General features: G+C 26.6%; 1 protein-coding gene across 2 annotated transcripts; it reads right to left on the bottom strand.

The window, feature by feature from the left end:
- Positions 1–410: 410 nt before the first annotated feature.
- Positions 411–22,702, bottom strand: LOC107161358 (hemicentin-1-like). Of its 2 annotated transcripts, none has more exons than XM_089217045.1 (14): positions 22,584–22,702; positions 21,048–21,725; positions 19,658–19,887; positions 16,338–16,703; positions 15,970–16,120; positions 14,148–14,320; positions 9,970–10,042; positions 9,725–9,866; positions 9,518–9,639; positions 7,141–7,287; positions 6,893–7,027; positions 6,684–6,790; positions 5,644–5,907; positions 411–909 (listed from the first exon to the last, which is right to left on the bottom strand). In XM_089217045.1, the coding sequence occupies exons 2-14, from the start codon at positions 21,298–21,300 to the stop codon at positions 721–723; spliced, it is 2,352 nt and encodes a 783-aa protein (XP_089073171.1). In that variant the 5' UTR covers positions 21,301–21,725; positions 22,584–22,702; the 3' UTR covers positions 411–720. The 2 variants fall into 2 exon arrangements, with proteins under 2 accessions (XP_089073171.1, XP_089073172.1); XM_089217046.1 differs by having other exon boundaries at positions 21,048–21,284.
- Between the last annotated feature and the right edge of the window lie 265 nt (positions 22,703–22,967).

Below are 22,967 nucleotides of genomic sequence, written 5' to 3'. Positions count from 1 at the left end.
GAAATATCTAGAGCAACTATAATACCAACATAGTTGCAAATACAGAGGACTCAGGGGAACTTGGGACCCAAATTCAAAAGTTCTTAGCACTAAGCGTCTAAGTATTCATAATTTTTAGAAAATATTATGGCGAAGGGGGCTAAAATTGGAAAGAAATCCAAAATGTTTTGGCTATTTATTTATTTATTGTGTCTATGAATACCAATTAGATAGCTACCTCTAATATGATTATAACTTTAACTATCTTTAGATACATAAAACACTAGATGAGACATATTATATCTTAAAAAACTTCTAACAAAACATAGTTTTAAGGCTAGTTATAACTTATAACTTAAAAAATTTCAAAGGCCTTTTATAAGGTGTAAGGTAAAATAAAATATAACTTCTTGATAAAATTGTCACACAGGTTAAATTAAATCATTTATTTCCCAACAACAAAATATTTTCATTCAATATAATTATTTCAAACGTACCTAGGTATAATATAAATTGTATGATATTTATTGTAATATAAATAAAAGTGTTTTGACATATTTAGTTTTAAACATTTATAAGTAACAACACATCGGTACGAATATTTACCAATTATTTTTTAAGTGTTCACTGTCGAATATAATAAGATTTATTTAAAAGAGGCAATGAGTACCTAGCTTAAGTATATATGTAGAACGAAATGTAACAATATACGTTTATACGTATATAGCATGGTAAATTGTATTAGAATACATACAACTCAAAATGACGTTTTTCGATTCCTAATTTATTTTTAACAAGGCAACTGTAAGTTCCATTATGTATCCAGTCGACAGAATGAATTTTAAGTACATGTTTATTTTCTAAGTATTCTGTATCTTTTAAAGTCCAACGAGTTATAGGTAATGATGATTCAAGTTTTCTCCAATACACCTAAACACACAAAATTGAAATTTTAAAACTTTAGTATGTATCTTACCAAGGTTAGGTAAGAATACATAAAAGCAATATAATAAGCTACCTACCTATTTATTAGTTATTGTATGCATAAATATGTATATGTGTATGTGTGTGTATAACCATGTAGATTTTACCTAGGTACTTACATATTATTTTATATTTATTTTTATTACCTATTAATATATATAATATATACTTAAGAAATAAAAACACTATTAATACATACTTTTTTAAACACCATATTCATAGCTACAACCAGATAATTTAATAGAGGGGAACGGTTTTTCCACTCACTTAGTGTGTGACATACCACTGTTTACGAATTGCATCCCATTAAAAAAGGCATTAAAAGGTATACTAATAATTGCGATGAAGCCCAAAAGGTCAATTTTTTTCGATAAACCAAAAGCGCAAAACGAATTTGCGCTTTTGTACCTTAGTAGTAGTAAAAAAGCGCAAAAATAAATTGTATTACCTGATACAATATTGTACCCATTACACTATAGGGTATTCATTTTAAAATTATTATAGTAGTATTATTTCAGTTTAATTTAGTATTTAGTATTATCGAATTTTATCGTAACAAATTACGATAAAAAATATTTCAAGATTGGATTACTTAAAAACTGTTGGCTTCAAATTTCAAATTTAATATTAAGGTACTTATTTAATTATTTTTTTTTTATTGATCTTAAACAAAACATCTATTAGTTGTTTCTATTAAATTAAATACAATTTTTATAATAATTTATATATTTTTATATTTAAATACACATTTTATAATCACGAATAGCATAGTATATTAATAACTGAAAGATTTTAATTATATGTTTTTAACTATATGATTTTAATAAAACACATTTTTTTTTATAAAATTAATTTGCACTTATGGGTTGTTAAAAAGGTAATTTTTTTGTGCTTATGTGATATTTATTTTTGCACTTTTGGGTTGCGTTTGTGTCATATTTTGTGCTTATAAGCTACAGCCTATAATTTGCGCAACCCATTTGCACCCCAAACCATAGCCCATATGCGCCCGATTCAGATCAGGTGAAAATCGTGCAACGTTGCCATTTATTGAGTATATTGGTATAACTGTAAAATTTAAAATAATATTTGATCGTTTCCCATGCTAATCGAAACCAATATCCAAATCGATAAAGACAATAATATTTTGTCATCAGTCGTGCTAATCGAAATTGTAAAATCCCAATCGATAAAGATTATATTATATAAAATGCATTTATCAGTTGTATTGTATGTGTTAGTTGCATCAGCACCATGAACAGTAAATACTGCTATAATATAATGGAATTTTATATAACTATTTCAAGTAAACAAAACCTTTGTTTATTTTTTCGCTGTTTTAAATGTCACGTGAGTAAAAACCTCGTTTCTGGAGATATTAGTAGGCGTTTTGTAAAAAAAAACTTGTAGTACACATGTCAAAACCAATAATTCAAACACGAAGTTAACCAAAATTAAAGACAGTCATAATCATGATTAGGAAACTGAAGAAAGTTTAAACTTACTGCAGGATGTTCAAGGTAGGTGTAAAAGAAAAACGTGCGAAGATTTAACTTTATGACCGGATAAAATAATACGTACAGGGCTTTCTTACGTGCAGTACAGCTATAAGCATTCTGATGTTCATAATATCAGGAAATCTATATACCACGAACGTCGAAAAATCACTCAACGAAGCAATTCAAGAAATTTCTAATTTAGTAATTTTAACAAATAAAAACGAAGAGTTTACATATATTGATAATGCAGATAATGTAAATAATATTATTTTGAATACATGCAAAATGAATTTAAATTTTTTATGTGATTTCAACAATTTTTTTTGGTGATGGTACTTTTACTTATAGACCTTCACATTTTTATAAATGTATGGCATTCATATCTATGTAAATAGATTTTATATATCACTTGTTATTGCGTTTTTGCCACCAAAATCATTTGAATGTTATCGAGCTATGTGAAATTTTATTTGCCAATTATGTACAGATAAAATACAAAAAAATTTTACTCATTATCAATCCATTTGGCATTTAGATTTTGGAATTGCAGTACATAAAGCATTTCTAAATGTATTTCTATACAGCAAAATAAAAGCCTTTAGATTTAATTTAGGTCAATCTTGGTACCAAAAAATAAATTTTTTGTCAGATCTTAAAAAATTGTACAAGAATCAGTCATGTAATATCGCCATTTAGGTCAACATTATTTTTTGGGTTACAATTTTTACCATCAAATGAAGTGGTAGATGCTTTTTTTGATTTACAAAACTTAACTCCAAATTTAAATTTGACGTATTTATCCGAATTTTCTGATTATATATTGAATATAATATTATATTTTCCATTTCCACCATCAATTTGGGCTGAACTACCAACTGACGCACCTCGCACTACAAATTGCGCTGAATCATTTCACAAACACTTTAACTCTCAATTTTATTCACCTCATCCTCCATTAGTAGTGTTATTGAAAATTTAAAATTAATACAAGTGGAATCATGTTTGAAAATAAATGAGGTCAAGAAGGGTAAAATAAAACCTAGATATAAAGACGAAAAAGAACGAATACAATTTACTTACGAAGCGTGGAATAAGTACTATGAAAAACATTTAAATAGAGTAGAATACTTAAAAAAAATTGTTATACATTTCGGGGATTCGATTTATAAAAACTGTTTTATTATTATGACTACCTATAGGTAATTAATTGTTGTATTATTGACATTCTTATTGTTGAATAATGTGTATTATTTTTTATATTTATTTTGGATCTATATAATTTTAATTTAATACAATAATAGTAATTTAGATATATATATATGTAGTATTGTAATTGTATTTATTAATTGTTTTGATTTTACGTAAAATTTAACTATTTGAAATTTATGATTTAATACAATATAAATAATATTTATGTATATTATATGTAGGTATACTGTGTAGTATTTATCATTATTTTGAAAATTATTACTTTTTTTCTGATTTGTCTTAAAAGATTTTAAACGATAACTGACGGCAACGTTGCATGCAAAATGGACGCATTTCCAAATAAATCGGAGTGTTAAGTTTTTTATTTTAGGCGCAAATATCCATACCCCTCGGGGCACAAATGGGCTACTCTGGGGTGCAAATGGACTACAGCCCTAATAATTGCATCCTGTTTTTTTTTTTAGCACATCTGAATCGTATCCCTATTACCTGTAATACCTGTCTAAAATGTTTAGAGGCGAAGTTATAGAATATTATTATCAATTATTTTAGTACTTTAGTATTTTCGATTTCATAAAAACTACCTCGTTAAAGTTTTCATAATTTTCTTGTAAGTTATATTTATGTTCTGTAGACAAACAATTATTGTCATAGTGTAATTTAAACTGCTCCCTACTCTACACGCTCTACACGTATAAATGCATTATTTAAACAAAAAAATGTTACACCTCGATAATTGATGAAGAAAAATGTTTGAAATAAAGAACGTCAGATTTTCTATCGAAATAAATTAATAGATTAATTCAAAAAGTTATCTTTAAAATTTTTATCGATACCATAACATTTTTTACCAAAGTTAAAATTACAAAATACATACAAAAAAACCATGCATTTTTTATCAATAACTGATAACGTTAATATTTTTATACAGTTACAGTTATAAATACAATAATACAATAATAATATAAAAACAAAAAACAAAATTTTTAACCTAACTGTAAAAGTAATTATAATAACAGTTAAATCTGTAAGGTTAGTCAGGTAAGTATAAAGTATAAGTCTGTATAAAAACCAAAAAGGAAATCTTGTTTAGTTTTTATAATATGCGAGACGAAATTGGTATGAACTCAACCAAAAGAAATTCGAGATGCAACTAGTACGATCCCAAAAAATACCCGGGAAGCAATTCGTTTGCAACAGGCGTGGATTCAAGGGGGGGGGCGCACGCCCCCCCCCCAAATCCCTAAAATAGGTTTGAATTATGTACTACAAAAGATTGTTTTGTAAACTATTGTTGTTTATTTTTCTTAGTATACCTTATATTTCAAGTACTTAAAAATAATTACTTGAAAATTTTTTTTGATTCAATTTTTTTATTTTATATATTCCTGAAGGCTAAGGGACAACATAATTGTTGTTGCTTTTACGTTTTACGTATTATGTTACAATGCAGGCAGCTTAGTCGTAAGTATAAATACAATTTTGCACCCCCTCCGTAAAACATTCCTGGATCTACCCCTGGTTTGCAACCGTAACAGTGTAATACACATTTAAATTCTATATTTTACATCCTTTCTTTTACTCTAAATTTTGCCTTTTATACACTGATTGTATGGATTGTAATTATTTTTGATATTTATTTTTATTTTTCACAATAATATATACGTACAATCTGTACAATTGGTGCACAATAATAAGCAAACATGATAAGGGCTATAAATTACATAAGTACTTGATAAGAAGCCATCCACTAGTGTCACTTAATTGAGAGTTGTTTGAGTATCTGACTTTTTAAATAACCTAAATTACGCACCTATTATAGCTATTTATACATTCACGTTATACTCTATATGCAATATATGCAGGTATATTTCAGATTTCTAAATAGTACTAATTAGGCATGAGCTATTTTTATCCTAGATAATAATAATAATAATGATAACGTAGATGTATATTGTATAGTGATGCTTACTTTTGGTTTTGGAAATCCTTTTGCTTTGCAGTCAAATACGACCGTTTCGTTTCTCCCGATCATCATTGTCTCGGGCTGATATTTTATGAAATAAGGAGCGAACGCAACTTGTAAGTGAAATGTATATGTTTCATTAGAACTCATACACGTGTATACACCACCGTCTAATTCGTCCAGTTCATAGATTTTTAACGTACGGTTTATTTGTTTGAAATGTTGTTCATCTGCTCTTTTGTAAACTAAGTCATTGATATTGACACTGTCCTATAATTTAACATACAATCATACAAATAATATGCGTACTATTAAATATAAACAATTATTATCATCATTGCCAGCGATGTGATGATATGACCTATTTTATTGGATTGTCTATACAATTAAAATAGTCAAATGATAGATAATTTCTTATGTATGTATCTTCACTTTAATTGTTAATACATTTACATTATACTCGTGACTCGAATGACCAGTGGTAGGAAAACAAATATGAGGGTGAAAGATTCCTACATGGCCTTTTTCAATATTCAAAAAACTTATAACATAGATATAATCATAAAACAGTAACTATAAATTAAATTTGTATGACTAAATAGCATATGTTAAAAATCAGTCACATTCCCAACGATTTTAAAGGATAAAAAAAGTAATCGAATATAATATAAATTATAAACATTGGCATAGTCCTATAATAATCGACAACAATACATTGCCATGACGTGTTGAAATATGTTTTCGCTAAACTGTCTAGAGAAATTGTTACTCTACTACTACTATACTAAGGTAAGAATACTTATCCAAAACTGAATTTTGATAATGTTAACAAATTATTAATAACAATAGGTACTTACATTTTATCAATTTATATTATTTGGATTTTATATTAAACTATTATTTTAAGTTTATCCATTCGATTTCAACTTATAAGACGCATCAATACATCATCTTTCTTAGAATTCAATATTCAATTTAAATTGTATTTTATTATGAGTGAAAAATTTAATTTTTATGACTTTTTTTCTTAATTAAATCTAACTCACCTTTAACCATTTATGGTTCATGTTTATTAATGGGCAATTCATAAGAACATCATCGAGTTCATTTATGATCAAAGATTCATTTGCTATCATCGACATGGGCGTTTCAACTATAATTAAATTCAAATACATGTCATATCAGTATTTATAGATTTTTACTAGCATATTGTACGATAATATTAAGTAAAAAAATCAGTAAATATATATATCACCTTTAACAATGATATTATAGCTTTTCTCGATCGCCCCGGCCTCGTTTGAAGCTCTGCAGGTGTACACGTTTGAATCACTCAACGAAGCATCGTAAATAATCAATCTCAGGATGTCGTTTATGACTAAAATATGGTCTAATACAGAATTATTTATCATCAGAAGTTGTGATTTTATCGACTTTAAAAAAATCAATTTTAGTATAATATAACACTGTATAATGCATATTATTAAATTGTATTGTACTTGCCGTTGTAATGAGAAATGGGAGAACCATTCATAAACCAAATCATTTTGGGGGAGGGTACTCCGAGACCCGTGCATGTCATCGAATAATCTCCACCTTCTGGTAATATTACAGTTACATTATCGTTTCCCTCGGCAATCGTCGGCTTCGCTAAAAATAAGAAAAAATAACGCACATTGACATATTATTATATTTATACACATACTCATATATATATATATACTATATTTGATTAACAGGAATCTAGGTAATGTAATTAGTAATATATTCAAAATAAGTTGTATTTATTTGCGTATTTAACCCTAAATAAACGCAAGTGAACCTGTAGAGATAATATAATGGTTAAATGATAATTAATCTACTCATAAAGTATAGCTTATTCAAGTAAATGAGTTTATTTTTAAGTTCTTTTCATGCCACCAATAATAAATAAATCGATCGCTTTTATAAATTTAAAATTATATAAGGTGAATTGAGGTTATTATAAGTTAGGAAAAACTATATCAAAATGCATTCATTCAAAATAAATGCTTGTCATTGAAAAATCGTTTTATTTAAATTACATGAAAGTATAAATTAAGTTTGTGATCGTGTGCTTGAAACAGTTGAAACAAATATACAATAAAAAACAAGTTATTATTTATGAAATCTGTGATCTCAAAAGTGATACGTGGTAACATATTAACATGGTCTTTCTTAATTTTGGACATTTTACCATCAACCACCAATTTTTTTTTATAATGTTTAAACTTGTTTATTAATATTCGTTATAGGTAATGTACATATAGATAATATGCTCTCTCGGATAATAATGTTGTTCGATCCATCAAATTTTGTGAGCACATAAACATTTTATTTCGATAAATATTATAAAAATAAAATATTTAGTTTTAATTTAAAAAATAATCACTTGTCTTCAAAATTTATTATTCAAAAAACTTACTAAATATAGTTAATGAAGCATAAAAAAAGCATAAACAACTTCTATCATTATGCTTACATAATTAATTTACAATTGTTCCACTTTTACCAGCTTCACCCCACATTTATTTGTAAAAACCGAGTAATTTAAATAAAAATATATTCAAAGAATAATTATTCATAATTTACATAACAATAATATATGGACTCCGGTTTTAAATTATATTGTTATATAAACATACGTGATACGTAATTTAAAAATATTATACACTCAAAACAACAATACACTTTATGGATAATTTATTATGAAAAATATATTATGCATATAAGTTATGATCGAGCAAATATTTTAAATTATTTATTTTTTCTAATGCGTACGCACTGTGTAAGTAGTTCAATATTTATATATAGGTACCTAATTAATAGGTACCGATAGTACGATAATAGTTTGATCATCGTCAAGTTGTAAATTTAATTGTATTTTATTAATTAAATACCAACTAATTTTGTTGTTCTGAGATGAGTCGACGTTGGTAGTTTAAAAAATGTTCCTACCTTATACCTATTTTGTGATCAAGATGTTTTTATATTATGATAAACATCGTAGTTACTAAGAATTAAAATTTTTAATAAAAAAATAAAGCAAAACATTATAGTAGGTATGTTAATTAGTAACGCATCATAGACATGTTTAGAACAATTTTATAAAACTGGATATCTGATATCTTATATTAATTTTTCGGATAGTAGTCTCCCTACTCTTTATATGAAAAAAATTATAAAAATTAGTTTTGACTTAATTTAAATTCGAAGGTTGTGTATGTTTTGTGTAAACATGTGTCTATATAACATGATTAGTATGAAACTTGTAATATCATATCATATTTTATTTTGTTTGACCTTAATGTATACCTACTTGTATAGCATAATATTAAAATATACATTTCAGGTTTTTCATTTGCCAGTTAAATTCAATACATGGTTAAATTATTATTTTTACTGAATTTAACTAATAAAGAAAACAATAAACATAACGCATGCATATTATATACAAAACTAATAAACACAATACAATAAAGATAAAATATAATACCATATTATGTTATATTTTCAGATTTTTATAAAATTGAGCTAAGCCAAATATTATATATTCAATTTTATAATACAAAACTATATTGAAAACCAAATAAAATAGTCATAATATATAATTTAAACTAATGGTATACAATTTACAAACTACCTATTACCTAACTTATAGGCATCTAAATCATTATTATATATATTTAATATTTATGTAAAGGTATCCTCATTATTTTACCATCCATAAAGCGTATTTCATCAATCTTCATTTTGCAAGATTAGAACTGTTTTTATACGTTGTTTTTGTATTATTGTATCACATATGTATACAATAACATATAATATACCTATAAATATTATTAATTATGATTCGTTTTACATATTATGGTGACGTTAGTTGTTGATTCGGAATAGCCAGCAATATTTCGTGCACCACATGTAAAAATACCATCATGTTGGAATGTTACGTTGCGTACGACTAATTCAATTTCTGAACTCTGGCTGAAATAAATTTATAAAAAAATTTTTTATGAGTGAATTTGTTTAGTATTTTTCATTATAAATACATTAATATTATATCCAATACCTAAAGTTCCAAGTTTGTTGAGGGTAATTTAGTGACTCCCAGGTAACTGTAAATGGAACCAATGATTCGACATGACAATTGATACGCAATTCACCGCCAACTATTCCAATCGACTTTTTCGTTGTAGTTATGTAAGGTGCATCTATTTATAATATGTATACTTGTATATATCATACGTATGGTTTCAATTTATAATAATTATTAAGATATGCATGCATGATACATAAAATATAACTCTAATTTACCAGGTTCATTTGGAATAATGCTTGTTTTAGAAATGCGCCTGAAATAGTTACCATTATTGTTCATACCAAATACCTAAATTAAGCGACAGAACAATAAAAGTTTTAGTGTTTTAAACTTTAAACATTATGATCAAATACTATTTTTTATTAAATTCAATATACCTAATTATTATTTATGACTATATTAAATAGTAATTAAGCACTCTAACGATCAAACTATTTTAATCAGAATATAAAATAAATTATTGTTAATATTTTTGTCATATATTTAGGCATAATGCAAATGCACAAGTAACATCATTGAAATAAGTTATGAATTGGAAATGTTTCAAAAATGACCATTTTAATAGAAATAATAAGCGTAATAATTGATATAGTAAGTTAAATGATAAGATACACGTTCACCCATTTTTTATTTTATTGTTGATTTTGTAAGGATTTCTAGAAGTTACAGAAGTATAGGCAAATATAGATACGTTATCTCATACTGACGTACTTACCAATAACTACCTTCAGATAAATTTTTTTTTCAATTAATGTCTTAGCTTAGTATGAATTTTTAGTATTTTTTAAATCAGATGTACTTATCGTTTAAAATTTTTAAAATATGTAGAAGTCATTCTCCAACATAATTATAGGAATAAGTATGGTTTTACTGAATCCAAATCGATTTTAATATGTATCAGAACCATAGGCGTGTCTACGGGGGAGGCAGGGTGGGCCCCGGCCTCCCCAGTGATTTGATTCTTAGCCTCTTGGCGTATAATCTACCGTGGTTGACAGTGGCGTATTTTGGTTGGATTTATCGGGGGGTGTCAACATTTATTGAACCTCAAAAACAAAATTTTTAGTATTATTTACTAATGTAAAAAGATATTGAATTAATTTTTTAACAAATTAATATGTTAGGAATTGACACGAAGTCTTACATTTGATAAAAAATGGTATACTATAAAATAAGTGACAATATATTAGGACTTTTTTTTAAATGTCGGGGGGGTATCAAGACATGGAGGACACCCCCCCCCCCCCCCCAAATACGCCACTGGACTGGTTGAAACACAGATTTCTATATTATTTCTATATTTTTTATTTTTATATTTCTATATTATTTCTATATTATAGTTATAGTAGTGCTATATAATTTCCATACAAAAATAAAAAGTTACAAATATAGATTATAAAATACAGATCGTTGTAGTAAGTAAAAAATTTAAATTTTATAAATGGCCTCTCTAGCCATGGAGGCCTGGACACGCCTATGATCAGAACATCAGAATGAAAAAATCCATTTAGCCTGAAAAAGCAACTTTAAAATTCCTTGAACTGTCTATACCACGGTTAGATTGGCACATATTAAAAAATTTCCGTTTTCGTCAAACATTTTAAAGTTCCAATTTTAATTTACGACGCAATTGTATTTGATGTATACAAATTAAAACTGAATGCGACACAAGAGTAAAAGGAGCTACTAGGAAGTTTGAAAACAATGACGTATCATTTTAATTGAAACTAAAAAAAACTATTCCGAGCGAAGCTTGATTTACTCGAAGATGACGAAAACAGTCTATAAGACTATAAATGGATGTTAACTGAAATTTCTATAGAACTATAGCATACATAATATTATGTACCAATATAATATATTTCAAACTTTTCTTAAAATGTATCAATAAACCATGTTTAATGTATAATAGTATGTTTTCAATTTTAAGTGTAGATATTTTACTGTATTCAATAATTTCATTAAAGATTTTTTAACAGTCATGTTAAAAAATAAGTGGTTTTTTCAAAAAATTTACTATAAAAAATCATTTTTTAAGGTATAACTCATTTATGAATTATGACTTGGGTCTTTCTCTGAATTTTAATAAGTGTAGTTTTATCTCTTTCTCTAGATCTCGAAACCCTTTACTCTTTCCCTACGTACTTAATAACTCATTGATGCAACGTGTATCAATTATTAATGATCTTGGTATTTATTACTCATCCACTCTCTTTTTTAACCATCACATTTATGTAATAACCAATCATGCTCTAAAGGTTCTAGGTTTTATTAAACATAATAGGTACAAAGCTCTTCTCGTCATTTAATTGTCTCCGTTCTTTGAATTTAGCTCTTGTTTGGCCCATATTCTAGTATGTGTTTATAGTCTGGTGCCCTCGCCGTGTTAAGGATCAGTTACGTCATACGCGTGTTCAACATAAATTTTTATCGGCTCATACCCACTTTGCCGAATCCCAATTTTCTGACAACTCGGTTTGCCGACAAATATACCAGTTTTAAAATATTTCAAAAACATTCCCATTTCGCCGACAGTCTAGTTTGCCGACATCTTGGTTTGCCAACAAATTATAAATATAGTTTTAATTTTCCCGATTGACCGACAGGTGACAGTAATTTTTATCAAAAACGGATTTTATGACAGCGATAACACAGTATGTTGTCGATAAATTCTATGACTTAATGATTTCCCACATATAAAATCCAGAGGAAGTACAGATTGGTGAATTTAGTTCGTTCCAGCCGTGGGTACTGTAAAGTTCAAAATCTAATAATTAGCCACTTAAAAATTAAAATGGAATGGTCTAGAATAAAATCAGAAAAAAATCATGATTTATTAGTAATAAATAATTTTATTCATCGAGTGGATAGAATACGGGACAAAATCGAATATTATAAATGCATACAAAATTGCGGCGGTTGTGCACTCGTGCTATTTTGAAAAATAAAACTGACGTAATATTATCGAAGCCTCACAATCACCCAACACACGGAGTTGAGTTGGCTAATCGTGGCTTTCGAAATAAATTGAAAGTAAGTACAAATTTAGTAATGTTTAAGTAGAAATTATAAAAATATAATATCAAATATATTATAGTACTTATTAAGTGCATTATGTTCCGAGTTTTGTTTGTTTTTTTTTCTAAACTTTGATTAATGAAGGAGGAACTTACTCAAAATCCCACGAAACCGGTACCTAAGGCATTTAATGAAATTAGGAGATGATGACTTTTATCATAGTCCTAGTATAATATAATGTTAATTTTTTTTATACAATATTTATATTCGGCGAATTGGGAATCGGAAAATTGGGAACATGTAAAAAATAGTTGGCGAAATGGGGTGTCGGCGAATTGAGAGTCGTCAAATTGGGTTTCGGCGACGTGGGAAGACACGATTTTTATCGAAACATGTTACTTTTATTCTTAAATTACCTTCACCGAATCATAACTATTTTTTTGTCTTCACGTCGCGCGTAATTATGTTGGTTCTCAGTTTATTTATGCACTTCTCAACAATTATATGAATCCGCCTTACCTTTTATTTAAAGTTCTCTCTTACAATATTCGTAATCACATTCTTCAGTTACAACCACCCCATTCAAAAAAAACTTCAGTCTGCCAATTCAGTTTAATCTTCGCCGCCTCAATTTAATATTACTTTACCTATAGTTATATACTTCAACACTTATCACTAATCATAAAATATTATTGTTATCATACTATATTACATTTATATTTATCTTTAATTCTTTTTGTAAAAGCTGGTTGGCGAAATACATAAAATAAAAATAAATTTGTTGTAAAAAAATGATGCCAATAAATTTATTGTTTACATTGTTAGTGGAGATAGACAATCAAATTTATATTATTTTATTGAACACCAAACAAGGTAATAATATTTACATAATAAACATTATTTTCGCGGAATAATACGGCGGGACAAACTTTACATTTATATTAAATTCGATATTCATAATTAATGACATACTATCCTATCTACTGAAATTTGAATTCAAAATATATTAATTTCATGCAAAAAGTTAATTTAGAATGCCGAGAAATGAGAATTACATTCTAGGTATCGTACGTTTAAACTTTAAATAACTAGTTACTAAAGTCGATTAAACTAATTTTTACTCTATTATAGAATATATTATTACGTTATTCAAATAATAATAATTTGTTATATAATAGATACGCTCTGAACACAATATAATACCGTGCATAGAGACCGCCGTACATGTAGATGTACTTCTAATCAATAATTACTAGATAAGTATAAAAACTACATTTTGAATTCTAATTATTATTATTTTATTGTCCTAAGTATTCGTATTATTAAGGTACTATAGATACTATTTTCTACATAATAATGAAATACGTATATTTACCTGAACGTAAAACGGATTATCATTGGGTATAAATGGACCACATAACAACGAATTTTTTCTAAACTCTAACATTGGCAATGCCTCTGTTTTACCGTCACTGCTTAAATCTTGAATTTTACAAGATACAAATTTCTTAACGTCTGGACAGTCTACTAATATATAGTTTTTGGCACCTATAATACAGAATTACATTGAGTTAGGTATTAAAAATGTTTTTGTTTATGTTAACTTAATATTTTATTTTTACTTTACTACATGAAACATATAGGTAATTATTAAGTAATATCTAGTTCTAATGCATTTAAAAATGTTGTTATCAGGTTTAATTATACATTAGGATGTATAGTCAATGATGATTTCTATTAATTTAAAATTAGATTCCAAAATGTAGGTACTGTAGATATTTTAAAAATACTAATATAAATTCTAAAATACTATATTTTAAATTCTTTTGTAATTATTATTTTAGAATTTATTTTTCTATTACAAAATACATTTTTATTCTAAACAACGAAATGGTTATAGTTTAAAATCAAAAGGTAGATTTTCATTGAATAATTTGTGTGTATACCTACTTCAGTCTGCAGGTAGGTACAAGTAAGTTTATCGATTATTTTAAAAACGAACCTACAAACTTGTTAGTGGCTACGCCATTTCTAAACATCGCAATGAAATTAATACTTACCAACCAATTACAAAAACTATATTTAAATGAATAAATTATAAATGCTATATTCTGTGTTCTAAGATAACTTATATATAATATGATTGTCTATGTCATAGAAGTAGGGAGTGTGTGATAAGTTGACGAACCTATGGAATGATAAATATTTACACCATTAAATATTAGACTGAACATTTTGTGTTAAATATCAAGAACAATATATAATAAACTAATAACGTTGAACCTTCATATTAAAGGGTTTGTTACTAGTAAATTTTACAAAAAAAAAAATCCGAATTCGTCATCTTACTGCTATACCTGGGATAAGTTGACTGGTGTAGTGGTGTATATTATTATTCCATAAATAAATCAATGAAATATAGAATAAATATTAAGTATAGTTAACGTATGATAATATTAAACATATTATAATAAATTATTGTAAGTAAATTAATGAATATTATTCTTAATTAAATTATACTAACTTGAGGAATTAATTAACTTATATTATTCCATCAAGCATTTTTATACAAGTTGTATACACGATAAAATTTGAAATCCACATTATTATTCAATCAAATATCAATTATTAACAAATTTAAATGAGTCAATAACCTTTATTCGGTCAAAATTAACAACGTAATGTCATCTTTCTCCACATATATTTCTTAAAAGATTTTATTATTTATCAGCCCAACAGTCAATTCGGTTTATCATATTTATCATTAATTAACTCAAAATATAGTTTGAAAATTTTCTAAAGTACACGATTTTTTTTAGTAATTATAATAATGGTGCTTTAGAAATTTTTACATTAAATGTACCAACAATGTTATCAAAACGTGTTTTAGAGGGGAAACATTAATAAAATATTTAATTCTTATCAAAATCACTTCGGTATCGAGAAATAAGTGTTGGTAACATCATGTATGCAATCAATTACTAATATGAATTGATATTTGATATCATTATTATTGTTAAGCAATTTATTCAATTCGTCATTTTACCCGTCTCGCTAACTTGCATACCACACTCTCCCTACATATTGTTATGTACTGTGCAAATCAGTTGACGTTAATATTAATTTAATCGTATTTTTGAGCATTACTATTATTTTTGTTCAGTTGATGATTCAGTATGTTTGGATAAACAAAATACCTTTGAGTGGTCTGTGGCTAGTTTGCGTCATATTTTTTGGTTTTGCAATAGCAAATCCGAAATCAAAATTCTTTGTGCTGATTCCGCAAGCACGAATCGTATGTGCAGATTCACTAGTAATGTACAAAGTCCATTCGCCGGGTATGGGTTCCTTAGTAAAATAAAATACTCATTAACGTTACTCAATATTTAACATTTATATTATATTATAAACATCTACGTCATAAATTAAATAAAAATAGTATAAGAATTAATAACCAACATAATCAATAAAAAAATGTATATGTTTAGCAAAACGATGATTAAAATGTAAATAAATTATATAGTATCTAACAAAATAATGACCATTAAAAAACTCAACAACTTACCAGAATGTTGACGATTTTTACATTTTTCAAGTCTAAATCAGTGATCAACCCATGTGCTTCATCCATTTCCTCACCTACGGGACTTACCATGCCAATGTTAGAATTCAGTCCCGAGACGGAGACCTGTAGACTCTTAATGCTTTCGTCGATATTCAGTCTTTTCGGGAGTGGTACCAATTGTTTTTGTGGGATATTGATAGACATCAAATTTACTCTGTTTATGTCCATTGATGTCTTGACAAATTGCAGAACTTTTGATACATCTTCCTTGTTGACATTAAACACATTACCTGATCCCAATGATGCTATATTTTCGTAGCTCTTATCCGATGATATGCAGTCGTGCATTGTTCTTAAAACGACCACCTATACATATTTTTTCTACAATAAGTACTATCAAATTACAATCGTTCATGTGTGTTGTGGTTTAATTAATTATTCTTCGATTCGTTTAATAAAACATAGACTTCCCAAAACACGTATATTTACTTTAATGAAATATTAAACTATATCATAGTCTATAGTCTATATGATATATAATCTTGAAAAAGCAAGAAAGACACACTCATAATTATATATATTTTATTATTATATATGAAACAAATAGACTGATTAAATGTTTTATCATAGACTAATAGCGTATCAAATTTAACATGGAAATCTAATTTGTTTTGATTTATGTATTATGTACTTTAAAAGTTACAAAAAAAAAACATTGTACGTTTCAAAAGTGTATAGTTCATAGCCATTTAGTGTAGTTGTTTATTGGAACTTTCAGAGTAAAATTCTTATGAATACGAAATTGCTCTTCTACATTTTTCTAGGTATAGTGTAGTGTGTTTTTAGAAAAAAGGAATGATTGCAAATATTTGTCCTCTTGAAGAATTTGGTCACAATATGAACTTCAAGTGTTTATAAAAAAAAATAGTAATATGTTTCATCGATTTGATATTTTTGAATGACCGAAAATCACTTTATGAAGAACCACGTGTTAAATTTTCAAGCTTTTTGACTAATATGAAATAAAAATGTTATTATCATACACCTAAACATTTTTTTAATGCGCACATACACACAGCATTGTAAAACCATTTTATTTATTTATTTCTACGCTCATAATTCAAAACATGGTTAACTTTGACAGCTAAAAAAAATGTAGAATTATTTATTTTAGGTACAAAATACTTGTATCTATTGTATTAATATTTTGATTTGTAAGATGAAGCAACCATAATTAGTTATGTATTAAGTATGTGTATTTATTAGCGTTTTTACTTAACATTAATAAACGATGGCAGCAGAAGAGTAGTAGTGTTCATACAGATCCTCCTCTGCTGTCGGTTTAATCGGGGGAAAAAAAAAGGTACGAAATACTTGGTGCCATACTAGGTATAAAACAATGTATTATAATGACTGAAACTTATATAATACACTTTAACTTTGTATTGTATACTTTAAAAATATATAATTATTAAAATCTAAACTTGATTCATATGGTACAAATTATGATGATATCATTTGAGAAACTAAAACATGTATATTCACGACTAAAATAATATTATAGGAGTTAAAACTACAGCAAAAATAAATATAATAATAGAAATAGTTTAGAACTGAACATCTGTGAAATGTGAACATTTCTATAATTATAATCCTTGATTGTATAAGCGAATTACTAATTAAATACGCAATACTAATATATTATATCGGCATGCATGACGCTATGACAAAACAATTAACCTCAATTTCCATTTGACAAGACAGATATTAATTAAAATTTGAAGTACCTAAGTCATTTTATTATGAAACATAATATTTAAAGAAAATGGATTTACTATAATAATTAATTTATTTCGTATTTTTTTATATTTAGACACAATCAATCAAATTTAAAAATATGATATAATATATATTTATAACAATAAAATTAAAAAGAAGGGTATATCGCTCTACAAAAAAAAATGTCTTATAGATGTCGAGTGGATCACAGTAATAAATGTATTAAATTTGAATTCAATGATATCAGATTATTAAAAACGAAAAATAATTCTGAACAAAGACGGTGTGTCTGCCAATAAATTACTAAGTAGGTACCTATATAGTTGAAACCTGAAGGTGAAACTTTTTAAACAATTTTAATAACTAATCTAACAGAATATTTTCTTTTTAACATGTCCAACCCCATCATACTACAAACTAATTCCAATGTTTTACCAAAATCATCACTCAACATTTAAGATTGAAACATTTTTTTGCTTTTAAAAGTGTCCGCTGACTTAATATTCATTGATCCACTAGGCATCTAAAAATTCAGATATTAATGTAAACTTAAAAATACCTAGAAGTCGTTTTCTACTTAAAATATAAACATATATTTTAAGTATTGCATACGATAAAACAAATCATCGAGATGATTAAAATATTACAGTTAAATAGAGGGACGTGAATTATCAACTTTTTTTTGTTTCTAAAATGGTTTATTCAATTTGTTACAAAAAAGAACAAAAAGAATAACAGGAAGTAATAGAAGAAAAAAAAATAATGAACAAATAGATAAAGATGACAGATTAAACAGAGTATAGAAGCCGCCTCCCCGTGGAGCTACTATGAAAAAAAAAACATGAATATTAAAATTGAATATTAGTTTGTCAGTAGATTTCTACACTATTTACGCTTGAGCCGTTTAGGATGATTTCTAGGGATATTCAAGGAAGAGATATCGTGCGTGAGTGGGTTTCTGTGGTTTTAAAGGTGGTTATGAAATCTTTTGTAGTGTGTTTTAGCGACGTCTGGTATGAAGGGTACAAAGGGTATGGAGAGGTCGTGGAGTGTGTGATCGGAAACGAAATATGGCGCTTTAGTGATTTGTCTTAGAATTTTAGATTGATAGGTTTGTATTCTATTGATGTTAGTAGGTTTCGCTGATCCTCAGATTACAGATCCATTTTGTATATAATTAGTTAGTTGTTCAGATAAATATGTTTAGAGGTCAGTAGGTGTAGAAGCTCATGGCTACGATCATCATTGAGCGTTAAACGTTTGAAGTGTATATTAGGAGCCCATGTGAGCCGGCAGAAATCAACAATTTAAATTATAAAATTTTGACATGATTATTCGAAAAGTTAGTTAAGTATTAAAGTACTTAACTAACACTTTTAAAAAAAATAACCAAATATTATTTTATGCTAAAAAATAATAAGTGCTTAATATTTACCTATACAAAAACTAGTAGACATATAAGCTATAACTCATTTTAATTTGATTTTGCGATATAACATATGCAAAAGACTGCCAACGATAATATAGTTTTAATTAATTACTTGAGATTGTTTTCTTTGGATTAACTCGAGGGCGTCGTAAACTAAATGCGAATCTTTAGGTGGTGCATCAGTAAATACGTATATATACGAATTGGGCTTCACAACTTTTAATGCTTGTATCACTGCCGTTATGCCCATTTCCGGACAATCTCCACCTCCGCGTATCAGCACTTGATTCAGTTTGTACATAATTATCTTTGGGTCAAAAGTTTCTGTCACAGGTCCTACATCTGTTCAAAAAAAAACCATAACAATTCATCTAAGACATTCTACAATATTATTTTATCCATAAGTTAGCGGATAATTTGATATTGTTTTGTTTTAAGAAAAAAAAATATATATTATGTTATTATTTACAGATAATCGTATAGGTATACGATCAGAAAAACAAAAATAGTTATTTTAAACTCTGTTATAGCACTTTATTCCGGTATCATTACTTTAAATGCGCATAAAAGAAAAGAAACTTTTATAATATTTACTTTACACGCGAAAGCAATATGGTGTAAATGCATCGGAGATGTAATAACATTTTTAATTTATAAAACAACAAACAATTTGGTAAATTATATTTCTTGTCGAAAAATTACTACTGAAAAGACAAATTTTCTTTTGTAGAGTTATATAAATTCTGAGAAATTGTATTTTATAAAAAAAAAATATATACATATATATATATATATAAACCACATACATTTTTAAAATAAAAATAGTGCATTATAATAAAATAATGCATTATTGTTATGTTAAGTATATTATACTTTAAAGACTGTACGTACCTATATTATACTTCAAAGACTGTATTTTTAAGATATTTCCAGGTTAACAACAAAACAATTACTCTGTAATATATATTATAATAATATATACTAAGTGTTTCTTAAATTAATGTGGTCGCTAGTATATGCGTACTCACTATGATAGCCTAATAAAGATTTTTATTTCTGTCTTCAAAATTTAGGTTTATCAAAATTAATTTTAGAATATTATCTTTTTTTTTTTTATTTTAGAAAATTTACAATCTGTATTAACAAAAACACAATAAGTAAATGTAATAATATATACAACAAAACAATATAATATAAGAATATTATTTTAAATATAAAAATAAGCACTATAATTTTTGCAAAAGTCTCATACGATTCGAGGTGTCACATCGTTTTTGCGTTTGTCGTGCGACTTTCTCACACTACTTATTATAATATACATTCATACACGCATACACACACATAATATATAATATAATATTATTATTAAATGTTTAATGTATAGATAAACTTCTCTTTTTCTACTACGGGACATTTTAAATGTACCATTATATATATATATATATATCATATATACATACAGATTACACTACATCGGTAATGATATAGTATTTCCACTATACCTGGGTCGTTAAACGGTACGAAAACGAAATGCTTGATATCAGTGTTGTTCCTTGCCAGTACGTAAGTCATGATGCTCTCCGCGTGTGATTTCAACTGTATGTAGTCATTTTCCATGGAACCCGTCGTATCGAAAACAAAAGCCAAGCTGCTGTACACATCTTCCGGATACTGCACTGCAACAGTGCCGCACTGCACTGCCAAGCAAACGATGGTCAGCGAGACTAACCAAGTCATTGCTTGAATAAACGTCATTATTAATATAAAGTGTATAAATCATTTCCAATTTACTGATAATTATTATTTATTTATTTTTCAATATCAATATAATGTAGTGACCACGCTTCAATCTTGCAATATATTATATATAATAATAATATATTATTATGCGATTGAAAAAAAAAATGTCTGCTGTTTAAGAACGATAATTAAAAAAATGTTTAATTTAAAAACGCGTGTAAAAAAATATGTCTGTGTAATTAATCGAGTAGTAAAATCGAATATAATAGATTAGTAACAATGTAACATTTACGTTTTAGTGTTATACTCATAAGTTTTTTTTTTTATACATGGCCATAAAATTATCTCTAAACAACCATAGTGATGGTATTAGTTATTATTAATTAACGTGAAAATAAATGTATTTTTAATTTAAATATGAATAAAAGTTCTGGCTTTTCCTGAAACAAATTCATAAACTGTATGAAAAATAGATTTAATTTTATTATGTCCAAATAACAAAAACACAAATACTTAAAAAATATTTATCTTAGACCATAGCACTTATTTCGGCTTATAAATATAAGAGTACAGTTTTAAAAATTCTATTATTTAATTTACTTTTCGCGAGTACCCGCCCAAGTTATGTATACAAATTAAAAAACCTACTAATTATAACTTTTTAATGCAAATTTGACTAGTACATCTAATGAATACCTACTACAACAAAACTTGGATAGTAATTACGTAATCCAATTCATTTTTAAGGGTTCTCTTTAGAGCATCTATAGGTATATCATATACTGTTCCAGTTGAAATTTGATAACTAGTTATGTATAGAAATTATAATAATAGGTATATTAAAAAAAATACTTCAAGTGTGTAAGAAACGTCAAATATACAAAATATGACATTTTACAATATATTTTGGTTGGTTTTGTTTTAGTTATTAAGTTATTTTGTAATTTCTATCTTCTATAATTATCTACTACCTATGTACTATGTATTTTGACTTATGTCCGTAACTATAAATACATAAATAATAAACATTAAACAATATTAATGTATTTGTTTTTGTAAATAGCTCATATGATTTAGGTATCTATTACCACCTAACATTGCTATTATTAATAATGATAATTATCTAATTATTATTATCATTATAATATAATTCACCAACATTTATAATTATAATTTGTAACTATATTCATAATACAGTAATGATCATATACAAATGATGTAAATGTATAAACAAGTATCAACATGTATATATATATTAGATATAAAAATATATGCGTATTTTATGACTGTTTACTTACCTGTTTTTGTAAAAATAATATTTGAATGAATTGAACAAGACGAGTGATAAACAAAAACGTGAACAAGAATTGAAGGATTACTGGATCACTGGTAGGTATATCGTTCTTCTTCTCGTGCTCTTAATCAAATGTTATGTTATACATAGTTAGTCGATTACAATAAGGTATAGAATGACAGTGTAAAATTGTATCATTAATTAAGGTCAGTAAGTCCACACGATATGTATATAAATATTATTTTTTTTTTTTTTTGGTTTCAGATCAAAGGTCGTGTTTTGTTATAGAATAGGTAGTAGGTAATATAAATTACGTTCATATACATATACATGTAAATGTACATATTACATAATATACTTGCTCAGCATAAACGTTTAGATTTCTATG

The sequence above is a fragment of the Diuraphis noxia genome, unplaced genomic scaffold, assembly GCF_037042655.1.
Source record: "Diuraphis noxia isolate RWA-SAM2 unplaced genomic scaffold, SU_Dnox_SAM2 contig0001, whole genome shotgun sequence".
NCBI lineage: Eukaryota > Metazoa > Arthropoda > Insecta > Hemiptera > Aphididae > Diuraphis > Diuraphis noxia.
Note: the sequence above shows the minus strand (reverse complement) of the source record. Positions and strands in the feature narration are given on the sequence as shown.